Source organism: Mauremys mutica, chromosome 2, assembly GCF_020497125.1.
Source record: "Mauremys mutica isolate MM-2020 ecotype Southern chromosome 2, ASM2049712v1, whole genome shotgun sequence".
In the NCBI taxonomy this organism is placed as follows: Eukaryota; Metazoa; Chordata; order Testudines; family Geoemydidae; genus Mauremys; species Mauremys mutica.
This window is the reverse complement of record NC_059073.1, coordinates 144691885-144706946: the sequence shown is the minus strand read 5'-3', so window position 1 is coordinate 144706946 and position 15062 is coordinate 144691885. Positions and strand designations below refer to the sequence as shown.

Sequence of the window (15062 nt, the reverse complement as noted above, 5' to 3'; positions counted from 1 at the left end):
GGAGTGATTTGACCAAGGGTCACCCACCAAGTCGGTGGCAGAGCTGGGAATATGACCAGGAATCCTGGCTCCCTTCCTCGTGCTCTACGCGCTTGGATTCTGGGATCGAGGCTGAGCTGACTGCAGTGCTATGGAGGAATTCCCTCTGCTTCCAAAACACAGGCCTGCTGCTGTCCTTGGTCTATCCGTGAGATGCTATCTGCTGCAGGGGAGTGTGTTCAGTGGCTGGCCTGCTGTTTGAAGAACCAGTAATGAGATAGCACCTCTGTCTTGCTTCCTTTACCCTCTCGGGGGGAGATGCAGCAATTCTCTGCCCCGACAGTGCTACAGGGGACAGGAACACTGAATGCAAGGGCAACTACCGGGGAGTTTCAGGGAGCTGAGTGCAGTGGCCCCAGCTGGACGCTATGCTGTGGGAAACCTTGCTGGTAGAGGAAGGCTGTGTGCGGTTAGGGTGCCCGGCTGTCACTTGGAAGACCTGGGTTCTAGCTCCAGTTCTGCCACCAATCTAGGGCAAGTCACTTCCTCTGTCTGTGGCTCTGTGAAAAGCGTGATCAGAGTGGAGGGCTTGAGAAAGGTGCCACGGGGTCCGTAATGAGCCTGCCGGGGCATCCCCATGTTAGCCTGTGGCCGTCACAGGGCTCTCCGCGAGCACAGCCCCTCCTGCAGCCAGCATCAGGCTGTGATTCAGAGGGAAGAATGCCTCCTGCTGAATCCTACCCTGCCGCCTGCTGCACCTGGCTACTCCCGGGAAAGTTTCCCCATCCAAGCGCTGATCCTGTTGGACGTAATTGAGCCCAGCCAGAGGAGGGATATGGCCATGTGAGAAGCTGGATGCTGTGGGAGAGAATGCTGAGTTGCCACTCGAGCATATGGGGCAAAGGGGTTTAAATGTTAAACATTTGTAGCTAGCCCCCTTGCCTATGATGGGCTGAGCCGGTCCCTTGGATCCAGCCTGCCCAGAACTTTGGGGGAAGTTCTGATCAGGGTCCACGCTATCTACATGAGTGCAGCTACTCAAGCACCATATGTCCCTCTGTCCCATATGTCCCCTTCACATGTCCATGACCCTGGACCTCCAAGGAGCAACCAGGCTTGCATGCCACAGAGGGCAGGCTTGCTGGTATTGGGCACGAGTGGTACCTGCAGCCCTGCCCAGTTACAATAGGCTGAAACATTTGCCTGCTTTGCAGAATCCCTGTGTTCTTTCAGAGCGGGTAAAGCTTGTGCCAGCTGTAATGGAGCTTTAGGAGCTGAAGAGGGGACATTGGTCAACGCATGCTCTTTCTTTGCCTCTCATTCCAAAGGGAGGGGGGCTTTTCAGCTGCGGGTGTATTGTGAACCGCTGCTAGAGAAAGGGAATAGCTTTCTGTTTGTGAGGTCATTATTGATTGGGGGGGAGGGGAGGGTGAAGCTCTGCCCCCATGACACAGCACCCACTGACCCATTCACTTCCATCCATTTTCACTGTTATTGCCCTGCAGCCTCTCTCATTCTAATGAGAGCCACCGAGAGGCTGGTTAATGGTAAACTCCCTGGTCAGCACTCAGATCCCTTGGGAACACAGAGGGCCATGCAGCTGGCCAAGGAGGAACCTAAGGATTGCCACAGTGGCTCAGACCTGTGTTCACCTGTTATCTGGTGTCTTGTCTCTGACAGGAGCCAGCACCAGCTGCTTCAGAGAAAGGTGCAAGAGACCCTGCACCAGGCAGTGAAGGGATAGCCTGCCTGCAGGGAAGGTTCTTCCTGACCCCTAGTAGTTAGAACTTTGTTTATGCCCTGATGCATGGGGGTTTATAGCCCTTCCAGATTAGTTAGTTCTGTTTAATCCATGCTGTTGTAACTGCGGATGCTCTTGTCATCCATATAAATGCCCAGCCCTTTTAAGGACCCTGTTAAGCTCTTGCCCTCCATAAGCTCATGTGGCAGTGAGTTCCACAGGTGTACTAGGCAATGTTTGCATTGATCCTGGTCCTTTTAAAATGAATGGGTTTTCAGTGCACGTGGCTCAGTGGAGGGGTAGATTTTTCCATCCAAGCAAGAACTGCTTATCCTTTAGTCTGATCAGTTCTGACTTGGGAGGGGCAGAGATCTTTGCTTTTGGCATACATTCAGGCACTCAGTGCAGGCAGAGGGGGAAATGCAGTTTGGAGATTCTTGAAACATGCATGGCCTTCCCCTGTAATAAGAGCAAGGGCTAACCTTCTTGGGGTGAGACCAAATCATCAGTAGTTAGAGACAAGCCTTCGGTACCAACACCCCCGAAACTTTGGCAAAGCAGGGGTATGACAGATTCCAGATCTGAATTTCACAACATTCTCCTAATCCTGTAATAGGCTGTTCTGAACCCCTTAGATCCTCATGCCGTCAAATGTAGGGGCACTTGCAATCCAGATTTTGCTCTATGTCTTCAGGGTCCTCTTATGTTGTAGGGGCTCTCAGGTGCACTGTGTCATGCAAAGCAAAGGGGCCACTAGCAGATATGTGATATTATTTAAATTACCATAGTACTTAGGAGTCCCAGTTATGCACCAGAGCCCTGGTGTTCCAGGTGCTGTACAAACACACCCTCTCTAACTATAATAGATTTGCCTCTATAGACGTACAGACTCACCCCTGTGATGCCTGCTGCTGGTCTCTCAGGGAATTAGCTCATTCCAGCTCCGGAGCGCCCTCTGCAGGCTGGTGATCTGCCTGTCCTCTGGCCCCCGTGTCCCTCCCTGGACCTGGTGCCCTTTTACATGGGGTGCTGCTCCCTGGCAGTAACCCCTGAGTCTTAAGGTCTCCCCTCCCTGGGGAACCCATACCCACTATTCCCACCTCACCTCAGTATACGGCTACTGCCAGTCATTGTCTAGCCCCATGCCCTGGGGCAGACTGCAGTATCAGCCACTCATCACTGGCAAGGAGGGTTTGGACCTGCTGCCCAGGCCTACCCCTGGGCTGCCCTCTGCAACCCCCAGTACCTTTTAGCCCAATGCTGGGCCGCAGCCTGGGACTTTCCAAGTTGGAGCTCCTCTGCCCTTTCCCCAGCCCTGCTCCACTCAGGTACCCTATATCTAGCACCCTGCAGCCAGGCCCATCTCCTTCTACAGGCAGAGGGAAACTCAATGTCTGCCCCTGGCTTCTCTGCCTTTATAAGAGCCAGCTGAGTCTGTTTCGGGCGTGGCCCCAGCTGCAGCCACTTCCCCCAATCAGCCCAGCCTAAAAGCTGCTTTCTCCAGTCACAGCTCCCTCCCCCGGCTGTTTTTACCCCTTCAAGGCAGGAGCAGGCTTCCGCCTGCCCAGTTTCATAGAAACCCAATAGATACAGCCTCCCATTTGGTTCAATTGGAATTGCACCTGCATGTGCAAAAGATACATATAAGCTTGTGTTCTGTTGACTGCAGATGGTATTGCTGCAGAGTTCAACCTGAAACCAATTCCTTCAGCTCTATCAAGGACGATACAAGCCTGGGCAAATATTATGAGTCTGGGCATGTTGTTTTTGCCTATGCATTTTTTTTAATACAATGCAATGTATTTAACATCTGTTGTTTATACAGAACCACCAGTGCACAGAATTACTTATGCACAGTGGGTAGGAACAATATAGCATTCTCTGAATCGGGCATTATGTTGATGCATGCAAATGCACACAAAATAGGTGCTGTCCGGGTGCTCCTAGGAAGTTCCCACTGCAGCCTTCTGCCTGTATGTGGGCCCAGAACTGGTCCCCCTGACCCAAACACCCACAAACCTTGCATCTAGATCTGAGCTGGCAATAGTTGGCCTCCATGCCTATAACAGGTTGAACTAGTACCCAGGATCTGGACTTCCCAGTGCTTTGGGGAAGATCTGCAGTCACCCTTATAGGCTCAATGCCCTCTCTTGTTTGGAGACCTGCTGTGGGTAGCGTGGTGGTTGGGTCTGTGTCCCCAGCATGCTTGACTCAGCCTGTCTGCTTCTGCTCCGCCCGCCAAAGCTCTGAGCCGAATGCTGCAGAAATGGCAGCTTTTCATGAAAACCCTTTGACTTCCCATGTGGTTTTCATCTCCAAGCATGAACCCTCCCCTGGTTCCTGGCCAGCCCTGGGCTGACATCTGCGTCAGTAGTGGCACCTAAAAAGTTTTGTGTGGCTTTTGAGGGTTTGAGTGATGAAACTTTCACCAAGCCCTTGCCTGAATTCAATCCTTGTGCGTGTCCGGAGGTGTGAGACTAACAACGCTCCGCGCTTATTGCCTCTTTTGATCTGAACTGTTCCAAGAACTTTACAAAGGTGAGTCAGTATTACAGACGAGGAGACTGAGGCACAGGGAGAGGAGATGACTTGTGCAGCAAATCAATGGCTGAGCTGAGGGAGGAACTCAGATCCTAGGACTTGCACGCTGGGGCAGCGAACAGTGCTCCATGCAGGGTGAAATGTATCTTAGCGTGCCCCTTCTGGAGATGAGTGGCTCTTCCATCATGTTACCAAATCTGCTCAGTTTCAAGCTGATTTGTATTATGGTCGTTTCCTAACCAAAATCAGGGCCCTGTTGCGCTGGACACTGCAGAGACCCTAGGTAGGAGATACTTCTGCCTGGAAGAGGCTGCGCTCTAAAAGACAAAACAGACAAAGGGTGGGGGAAAGGAAGTGTCCTTGTCCACATTTTACAGGTGGGGACCTGAAATCCAGAGAGATTAAGGGCTTGTCTACACTTACAGCACTGCAGCAGTGCAGCTGTGCCACTGTAGTGCTTAGTCGGGGCGGCTCCAGGCACCAGCATGCCAAGCGCGTGCTTAGGGCGGCAAGCCGCAGGGGGTGCTCTGCTGGTCGCCGCGAGGGCGGCAGGCAGGTTGCCTTCGGCGGCATGCCTGCGGAGGGTCTGCTGGTCCCGCGGCTTCGGCGAACCTCCCGTAGGCGTGCCGCCGAATCCACGGGACCAGGGACCTCCCGCAGGCAAGCCGCCGAGGGCAGCCTGCCTGCTGTGCTTAGGGCGGCAAAGTACCTAGAGCCGCCCCTGTGCTTAGTGAGGACGTTACCTTTACCGATGGGAGAGCTTTTCCCGTTGCTGTAGATACTCCACCTCCCTGAGAGGCGGTGCTCATAGCACTGGGGCCAGGTGTGTATAACTGTTGCTCAGCGACGGCGTTATTCCGAAAGAAGCTGGTAGTGCAGACCAAGCCTAAGCGACTTGCCCAAGGAAGCTGAGCCTCTGGTGTCCTGATTCCCAGGCCAGTGTCTTGGTTGCCAGGCTGGCCTCCCTCTCTGGGAAGGGCGCTTTAAAGGCCCGCTCTGGGTGCCCTCACTTATAGGAATCTGTTCTGTAGGCATTGGCTGGATGGGTTGCGTGCACTGTGGGGAGTGACTCTGGTGATAGGAGCTGGTAGCTGACTAAAACGAACCCTGTGGGAGAGGGTGGTTTGGGGGACTCCTTTTCCCCAGGGCCCTATGCATGTTAGGACGCAGAGCGTCTTGAGGGGCCGGTGAAGCAGAGCCCCAGTCGCCGCAAAGCAGTGGAAGAAAAAACACCCGCGCTGGCTCAGTGCCCTTTTCTGTTCTTCGTGTGGCCGGGCGTGAGCCAGAACTGTCTGGTGCCCAGGCCAGCCAATCTCTCGCCCGATGGCTTCGCGCTGCTGCAGTGTCGCACTTACATGGGGTCTTTTATCCTTGGCTTCTCAAAGCCCTTTACCAGGCCCACGATGAATATCTCTGACCTTCCTTTGCGTGAGTCTTGGGACGACCTTAGTCTGTTCAAAGACGTCTGCAGCTTAAATCTGAGCCTGGGGTTGCCGTCCGTCGTAGTAAATCGTCGGCGGTGAGTGCTGTCTCCCCCTTTGCTCCAGGCATGGTAGACAGGGAGCAGCTCTGAAGGAGGAGAGGTTAGTACTTGATCCACTTCCCTCCCAGACTCCTGGGTTGTATCCGCAGCTCGGGGAGGGAAGTGTGTCTACCGGTTAGAGCAGGGGGTTAGGATGCAGGAATCCTGGATTCTGCTCCTGGGAGGGAAGAGGTACTAGGGCAGGGGTCGGCAGCCTTTCAGAAGTGCTGTGCCGAGTCTTCATTTATTCACTCTGATTGAAGGTTCCGCGTGCCAGTAATGCATTTTAACGTTTTAGAAGGTCTCTTTCTAGAAGTCTATAATATATAACTAAACTATTGTTGTATGTAAAATAAATAAGGTTTTTAAAATGTTTAAGAAGTTTCATTTAAAATTAAATTAAAATGCAGAGCCCCCCCGGACCGGTGGCCAGGACTGGGGCAATGTGAGTGCCACTGAAAATCAGCTCGCGTGCCGCCTTTGGCACACGTGTCATAGGTTGCCTACCCCTGGTCTAGGGCGTTATAGTGGGGGAGGGGAGACAGAGTCAGGACTTCGGGATTCTGTCCCACCCCCACCCCTCCGCTCTAACCACTGGAACCCCTCCCATCCCAGAGCTGAGAATAGTACCCAGGAGTCCTGACTCTCAGCTGCCCTATGCTAAACCCCAGAAAACGCTCTTGATAACCAGCTCTCTGGAGTGCAGGGAACAGATAATACCCTGTTGAAGGCTGACATTTCTAATGTAAAGGGCCCTTCATCCTAAACTCTCAGCTTGCCATCAAACTTCACAAGGCTACAGGGATCGTGTCAGTTACCAGCAAAATGTAGCCATCCACTTACTGGGGCAGCGCAATCTAGTGTTTAGAGCAGATGACTGGTTCAGGACTCCTGGATTCTACTCCTGACTCTGGAGTGGTATCCAGTGATTAGCGTGAAGGGGACTGGGAGTTAGGTCTCCTGGTTTCTATTCCTAGCTATGCCACTCACCTTCCTACTCAGGGAAAGTCACTTCTCTGTGTGTCAGTTTTCCTCATCTGTTAGGTCTGTTGTAAAGCGAGGTGTTTATCAAGTGCTTTGAGACTGTTCGGTGGACTTATTCTCCTGGTTTGCTGCCTGCTATCATATTGGCCACGGGACAGAAGTGAAGACTAAAGTCTCTACTTCATCCATTGTCAACTTCCCAGCTCATCCAGGAAAAATCCCCTCTGTTCCAGAAACAGCTGCGTGTTCTCTCCAGGCTCATAACTTCTCAGTGCCTCTGCTTCTTCCTCTGTTCGGCTCCCTGTAAAATGATGATGTTCCAGAAACCTATCGTTTCTAATGATAGCAGCGAAGGCGGAGCAGGATTTCCACAAACTGATGTTCACAGATGTTGCTGGCGTATTGTCTAATGGAGAAAATACAAGCCCAGGGTAATCAGCGAATGGCTTACAGAGCCTTACAGCGCTCCTCAGACATTTGTAGATTAAGCCTGCAAGGGACCATTAGAGCATCTCGTCTGGCCGTCTAGATAACACAGGCCACACCTGGTTATCGCTGTACTCAGCCCAGTAACTTGTGCTTGGCTAAAGCAAACCCTCCAATAAGGCACCCAGGCTTAAGAGGGAGAATCCACCACTTCCCTTGGTAGAGTGTTCCACTGTTAGAAATTGTGCCTTATTTCTAATTTGGCTGGCTTCAATTTCCAGCCAGTGCTGCTTGTTCTGCCTTTCTCTTCTACATTAACGAGCCCTTTAACACCTGGTATTTTTTTGCCAACTGAGGTACTTATACACCGTAAGTCACCGCTTGATCATTTTCTTTATTAGCTAAACAGATTGGGCTCTCTGAGTCTCCCACTGTAGGGCATTTCCTCCAGTCATCAGATCATTTTTGTGGCTCTTCTCTGCACCCTCTCCAGTTTTCCAACTTCCTTTTGAAAACGTGGCCCCTGGAACTTGTCACAGTTTGCCAATATTGCTCAGTGGTTTGGAGCCAGCCAGGATAGCTGGCGAGAGGAATATGTTCCCATCAGAGGCCTATGTGAAATGAATTTGGTGAGTCAGGTTTCACCCAGAGTCCAAGGACTGAGTGAGAGGCGTGGACACTAAACTCCTTTTGTGATCTTGGGGTCAGAGGTGAGGCTTGTTGGCTGGCCAGGCTGCGAGAATCTTACACACACACACTCCCCCACGACTGCCTGAGTGGTACCAGTTCTGTTGATATGCAGGGAGGACTGAGTTTCCAGGACAGTTGATCTTGTAAATTTCAGGAGTGCAAAATTCCTATCCAGTTGCATTTGTTTTTGTTTTTTAAACCCTCTTCCCTTCTCATGCACCCATTAGCGCCATTCCAGGAACCTGCCAGCTCCAGAAATGTGCTGTAAATACCCAGTGCCCCGCTATCGTAGGTATCAGCCAGAGCTGTCAGCAAGGGGCCCCAGGGTGGTTTCTGGAATTGGCCCCTTAGGCTATGTCTACACTGCAATTAGACACCCATGGCTGGCCCAGGTCAGCTGACTCGGCTAAGGGGCTGTTTAATTGCCCTGTAGTCATTTGAGACTGGGGCGAACCCTCCCATCTTGCAGGGTCCTAGAGCCAGAGCTCCAGCTGGAGCCTAATCGTCTACACTGCATCAACCCTTCGGTGTCTCAGTTTTCACCAGCTGCTCCCCAGTTGCCAGCACAGGCGCTGTGGGTAGAAGGATACGTTGGGCCAAATTCATCTCCGATTGCTCCAGTAACTTGAGTTCAAGCTCCAGTTTCTGGGCCCAAACGTCCTCACAAGTCCGGGGTGTTTTTGGCCTCATGTAGCAGTAAGCAGAGTCTCCAACACCCTCCAAAGTGGCCCTGGTTGGAGTCCAGCTTGCAGAGACATAGCAGGGGTTCCCCCAGAATTGTGTTGGTGTCTACAAAGCAGGCAGTGATCAAGAGCTTTTATGAAGCCTCCATAGGCCTTTGTTGTTGCCACAGTGGCCAGAGGGATGCCATTTTCCAAGATGGCAGACGGGAGGGTGAGACTGTTCTGCCAGGACATGGGGTGCGAGGGATTTAGCGTCTCCCAGAAAGTGGCTGACAGCGGCTGAAAGAGGGAAATGGCCTGTCCAGCTGTAGGATGCACATCCCCTCAGCTTGCAAAGCTTCTGTGGAGCCCAGAGTGGGAATTAAAGTGCAGTTGACATTTAGCACCCTAGGGGTGAATTCCTGCCTCGTCCCCAGGCCTCTGTGGGTCAGGGAAGGGTAAATTCACTTCCTTGAACCAGGGGGACCTGCTCTGAAAGTCCTGGAGGCCCAAGGCAGAGAGGGTCACTACAAGGAATGGGGGATACCAGAGGCTTAGCCACCCATTGCTTTGCATTTGCAAGAGTCTTCAGGTAACCTGGTGTCAGCTCCGAAGCACTAGTGGTGTTTGGCCATTAGCAGCCGTGACACTTAGCAAGCCTGCCCAGCCGGGCTGTAGATTTGAAGGTACTACTGTGTCTGATCAGGGCGTAATGATAATTAAACCCGGCTAATATTGTTTCTGTAACCTAGCAAAGAGGATGAACTTTCCATAGCCACAGACCGGGGCACATGCAGGCTACAAGGCAGTGTACATGGAGACACTCTGGGGATGAAGTCATTGGGAGCAGAGACAGTTCCCCCCAGTCCCAGTGCAGTTTGCGTGATGCAACGGGTTTGTACAGGACTTGGGCAGCTTTTATTCTGCTTCCCTGTAATCCGGGGGTCTGGATGGAATCTGCAGTCATTGGTATCCACAACTGCCTAGGTAAGAGGCAGCATATCCTAGTGGGTAGGGCACTGGGCTGACAGTCGAGGTTCAAATTCTGGCTCAGTTGCTGATTCATTGTGTGACCTTGGGCATGACACTTCCCTCATCTGTGCCTCAGTTTCCCCCATCTTTACATTGGGGGTAATGATACTGACCCGCCTTCGAGGTCTATGGATGAAAAGCCTTGTGGAAGGATGATGTAGCTACTCCATTTTTATTGTTTTTAATCATTTTGCTGGATAATATCAATGTGTATTTTAAAGTATTTTTTTCTATTATCATGTCATATTTTCCCCGTTGCTCAAAGTTATGGGTTTTAAATATATTTTTTAACCCTTTTTTAAAATATCTATTTAAATGTTCACGGTTGTGGGAAATTACGGGACGGTGCGGGGTCAGACATGAATTATTTAATGACAGCTGAGATTGAGATTCAAAAAGTTAAAGCTTTATAACTGTCGAAACACAAACTGTCAACATCCCATGTCAGAATGTACAAAGCAAATAGTCTGAAATCAGACGGAGTCCTCGCCTTCCTTTGCCTCTTTTGCACATTTTGATTGTTATCGACAGGAATATTTTGTCGTGGGTATGTGTGTGCACGGGGAAATAGATGTTTACCAACATTTATTGATAACGATCAAGTCCTTCCAAGCCTAACTGTGTGTGGGGAGGAGGAGGAGGCAGAGAGATGAAGCAAAATTGTCCAAAGTGCAAGCCCCTTTGTACAGCACCTAGTGCAGTGAGGTCCGAGTCCGTGACTGGGGCCCCTAGATGTCACGGTGATACAAATAAATAATAATAAAGTGTGGCTGGTTCAAAACAGGATGTATACCACAGAAGCTCCTGGCTCCCAGACATGTGATCAGTCCACTGGGCCACACTCCCCATTAGTGAGTTGCATTTCAAGCTCTTTTTGAGCATGGGAACCTGTCATTTTCATGTGTAAATTCCCAGCACTCTCTAAACCATATATTAAAACCTTTTAATTAAAAAAAATTAATTAGGGAGCTCTATGGATTAAAAAAGTGCTAGACAGAAGGGCCAGATATTACGGGCATTTATATACCATACTGATGAGTCGGGTGTGAATGGCTAGATAACTGTTATTATCAAGTCTGCTGTAGATTGCAGAAGGGTAAATCCAGAGTGACTCCGCTGGACTGGATGTTATCAAACAGGAATGAGGTCAGGATCAGGCCTTCTAAATTCTGCTCTTGGTTACCTAGAGTTGGAAGGAGGGGTGCTATGTTGCCTAGTGGTTAAAGCACTGGACTGAGACTTGAGCAACCTGGGTTTTAATCGCAGCTTTACCTTGGCCTGCTTTGACCTTGGACATGCACTGCCCCATGCCTCAGTTTCCCCATCTGTAAAACAGAGACCATGATACTGACCTCCTTTGTAAAGTGCTTTGAGATCTGCTGATGGAATGTGCTATAGAAGAGCTGGGGATGATGATTATTACGCTGTTGTAAATCTGGAGTGACTCCAGTGAAGTGGACAACGTTACACCAATATTAGCGAGGACAGAATCAGATCTTATAAACAAGGTCTCTGACACTGATGTCACTGGAGTCAGAATTTGGTTCATTGCTTTTCTGGGGCTCTTTAAACTACCTCTGGCTGTTGGGATGAGCAAAGATGGAGCTATGCTTTCCTGCTGCTTCTCTGCAGCAGTGTAAATCCGGAGTAACTCCAGTGGAGTTAGCCAGGTGTAAAACTGATTTAAGCAGGTGCCCACCCTCGCTGAGCCAGATCCTCAGCTGGTTCAAATGAAGGCAAGCTCTTTAGAAATCTGCGACAGCTGCCCGACTGTCTTTTGTAGCTGGCTCAGGCGGGGAGGGAGCGAGAGAGCTGCCTGGTGCTTCGTGTGACCTGAAAGAAGTCGATACGGTCGAATCGCTAGCAGAAAAACCACATCCCTCTCTTCCTCCTCCTCCTCTCCACACGCACGCGTGCGCGTACACACACACACACACACACACATACACACACACGGTGAAGCCTGCGAGGATTGGCTCGCCCGCCCCCTCGCTGAGGCGGGCAGAGGAGTGGGCATGCATATCACGTCCACAGTGTTTGTTTCTTGGGGGTGGGGGGGGAAGCGAGCCGGAGCTCAGTGGTATGATAATGACTCTAGCGTCTGGCAGAAAGGAAAAAAAGCCCCTGAATGCACCAGGGTGTCTGTAACCAAGCTTAAAGGAGAATGAAGCAAGATGGCTGCCTGGTAGTGGTGGATTCTCGCTGGAACTGACGAGGGCTGGGGGAGGATTTTTGTGTGGGGGTGGGTGATCGCTGGCAAGCTGAGAGAGGAAAGAGAATTAAAAGCAGAACAAGGTAAATATAGGCTCTGCGTTGTGTTTCGTTTCAATGGCTTTAAATGCGAGAGTTGCCCTCCCCAGTCCAAGGGAATTTGATAGAGTTTTTCTAATAGACAGCGTGTGTTTAAATAACACACAACATGGCCCCCCCCTTCCTGCATGCAATTCCTTGGTAGCAGGAGGTCTGTGGTAGCTGGTGTTGCCGGGATCGGCTTGGCCTGAACTGCATTTTATTCTGATTTTTTTTTTAAATTCCCCTTGCAGGTGGAAATAAGGGACAATAAAGAAGGTGGGACACAGGAGCAAGTGCTGGCGACAAAGGTACCTTTTTTTTTTCTTGTTTAAAGACCGAGGACAAAGCCTGGAAGGGAATCTGTGGTGGGGGGTGGAATTGGCCAACCACTAGCGATAGTTAAGCATGTGTTGCGGTATTTAAAAACCCAGGCGTCTCCAGCTTTACCCCTGCTGAATTGCAGATGCTTCTTCATCCAGGCATTTGCAGTTATTATTTTAAGTTGTGATGTTTTTGCAAGGGGGGAAGGAATCACTGCTTTTCAGCATCTCCTCTCCTCTTGTGGTGCAGAAGCAAAAATAAATAAATATCACCACAATCCCCTTTTCCCCCTTGTCTTTACAGGGGAGCAGCAGCCTCTCCCCTCTCTCCCCTAGATCTTCTGAGTCCAGTGCAATTAACGAGAGACTAGACTGCCCCACTTTGAAGCAGGCATGACATCACCCTGATGTAACCATGATGACGGCACCTGTCATACCTCACTAGGGTGGACCCAGAGAGTCTGTCTGAGCTGCCGTGACCCAAAACCGCAACTTGGTTTCTCTGCGTCTGGGGAAAAACATCATTACGAAGTGGAGGGGGAAGGCAAGGTTTCTTAGGTTTTGTTGCTTGAGGTTTAAGGCCGGTTTCCACTCCATGTTATGCTCATGTCAACCTGGCTGAAATCAGTGGAGTTACTCTAGATTTAGACCTGGTCCTGTACTCCGCTGCAGATCTGATGCCTGTGCCTTGGGAAAATTCCCAGGAGTAGCTCACTATGGGGGTTGCTATGGGGACAAAGTTTGGAGCGTGGCACTGCAGTTTGCCTCGACACTAATGCTCCAGGAATATGAGATGGGGAAGAGGGAGGCTAAGAAAAAAGGAAGCGGGAAGGTGAGCGAGCCAATTTCATTAGTGGTTTCAGGAGCGTTACCTTGCAGGGACTGAGGCTGGGTCTGCACTGGAAAATTAGGTTGGTTTAACTTCATTGGTCAGGGGGGTGAAAAATCCACACCCCTGAGTGGCGTTGTTAAGCTGACCTACGGCCCCCTGTAGACTGTGCGAGATTTGACAGAAGAATTCTTCCATCAACCTAACTACCGCCTCTTGGGGAGGTGGGTTACTTATACCACCGGGAGAACCCTTGCTGTTGGCGTATATAGTGTTTACACTGAAGCGTTACAGCGGCTCGACCAATGTGGTTCCGTTACTGTGTATTTGCCAGTCTCTGATTTTTATTTTTTTTTAAAGTGTCCCAAGTGATGGGGTTTCCATCATTCCTCTGGGGAGACCACTCCACAGATCTTGCCGATAGGAAGGTTTCCTGATATTCAGTCTGTGCTTTAGAAATAACGGGCAAGATCCTCCGCTGGTGTGAACCATTTTAGCTGCATTGACATGGATGAAAGTACACTTTTGACACTAGCTAAGGGCTAGTCATTGCTTATTTTGTTCTCTGATTGCATTTCCCGTTCCTCAGCTGTGTTGCACCCAGGAGCCAAGGGAGAGGAGCTGGATATGTATATCCTGGCTATTTCTAGGGCCACTTTCACCTTAGATTATGATGTCTAAGGGCAAAGCAGCTCAGAAGAGGTGGTAAGGGGATACTGATTAAAGTTGGAGCTTCCAGCAACGCTGGGCATGTTCCTAGCGTGCCTTGTGTCTTGAGTTCTCACAATATAAAATATTGCCATTCGGAGCCGGTGGCCTTTGGTGCACTGGGGTAAGTGAGAGTCCACGGTGCCTAGCAATGGGGATTCTGCCCACAGTTTGTTACATCAGCACAAGAACCAAGCCTGGCCCTCAGGCTCCTTGAGGCGAAGTGCTGAGCACCTACAATTCCGTGGTTGCTGCAGGTGCCCGGTGCCTTTGGAAATTAGGCCGTTGGTTACGGTAGCTTCCCTTATACCCATTTGTAAATGACAACCGTCTCTGTCCTGTGCCGAGAGGAAATGTAATGCTTGGAAACGCTACCGCTCCCAGTTGTGTAACTGGAGTGGTGCTTTGCAATTTTAAGCAAGGTTGTCCCCGGGGTCCCGATGGAGGGGCTCCATGCTCCATAACCTGCTTGCTGCGACCTAGCAAACAATGTGTCAGGTTCTCCTGCTTGATTCCCACTGGGCCTCATTCGGATCTTACATCGGTGGCTGTGCAGGCGTTGCGCCATTGACATCAGAGGGTGAGATTTTTTGTAATTCAAAAGCACCTAAGTGAGTTAGGAGCCCACGTCCCATTGGCTTTTAGTGGGTCTTGTGCTCCTAACTCACTTTGGCTGCTTTTGAAAATCCTATCCAATGGTGTGAGAGAGTGTCAACGTCAATGGAGCTGTGCCAGTTTACGCTGGCTGAATGTCTGGCCCATTGGATACATGCACATTTTGCAGGTTCAGCCTCCTGCCAACCAGGTGAGCTGGAGGTTGCATCAGGACTCTGCCAGGGAAGGTACCAAATGGAGCAGCTGTTGTCATGCTAGCTTGGTAAACAAACAAGTCCTGACTGGAGTGCTAAGTCTTTGGTGGCACCTAATTAGCAGTGATGATGTTTGTTTGCTTTACCAATGTGGATCCTTTATCACAGGTAATTAGGGAAAGATCAGGCTAGAGGGGCGGTTTGCATTTAGAGTGGGGAGGATGGGGAACAAAAAAGACCCTGGCCTGCTGCCTGACCTCTTCCTTTCTTTTGTTTTTGGTGTGAAATGCCACGCCAGTGCACGTACAAGGGGCAGATATTGTAGCAGCAGGGTTACAAAGGGTGGGAAAGCAGGCAAATGAGATTTCTCTCTCCCCAAATTCAACTCCTTAACTTGCATTAACCAGATTAAATTCACCCCTCCCCCTCCCCCCCCCCGCCAAGCCGGCATTGATGGAGTTTTGGGGGGTGCAGAATGGAATCCATCCCAGCTGGTGGGCACATCAGCCAGATCCTTCCCGTTCCAG

The 15062-nt window shown here is 50.6% G+C and overlaps 1 protein-coding gene across 3 annotated transcripts in view; it reads left to right on the top strand.

The window, feature by feature from the left end:
• TET3 (tet methylcytosine dioxygenase 3) overlaps positions 1-15062 on the top strand; it is a 165943-nt gene that overhangs the window by 24474 nt on the left and 126407 nt on the right. For 2 of the 3 annotated variants that reach the window (XM_045004756.1, XM_045004755.1), the window contains one exon: positions 12121-12177. In XM_045004756.1, the coding sequence (XP_044860691.1) occupies positions 12121-12177 (57 nt within the window). Of the gene's footprint in view, positions 1-11525; positions 11873-12120; positions 12178-15062 lie in introns of those variants that run through there. The other variant, XM_045004758.1, reaches the window with a different exon arrangement.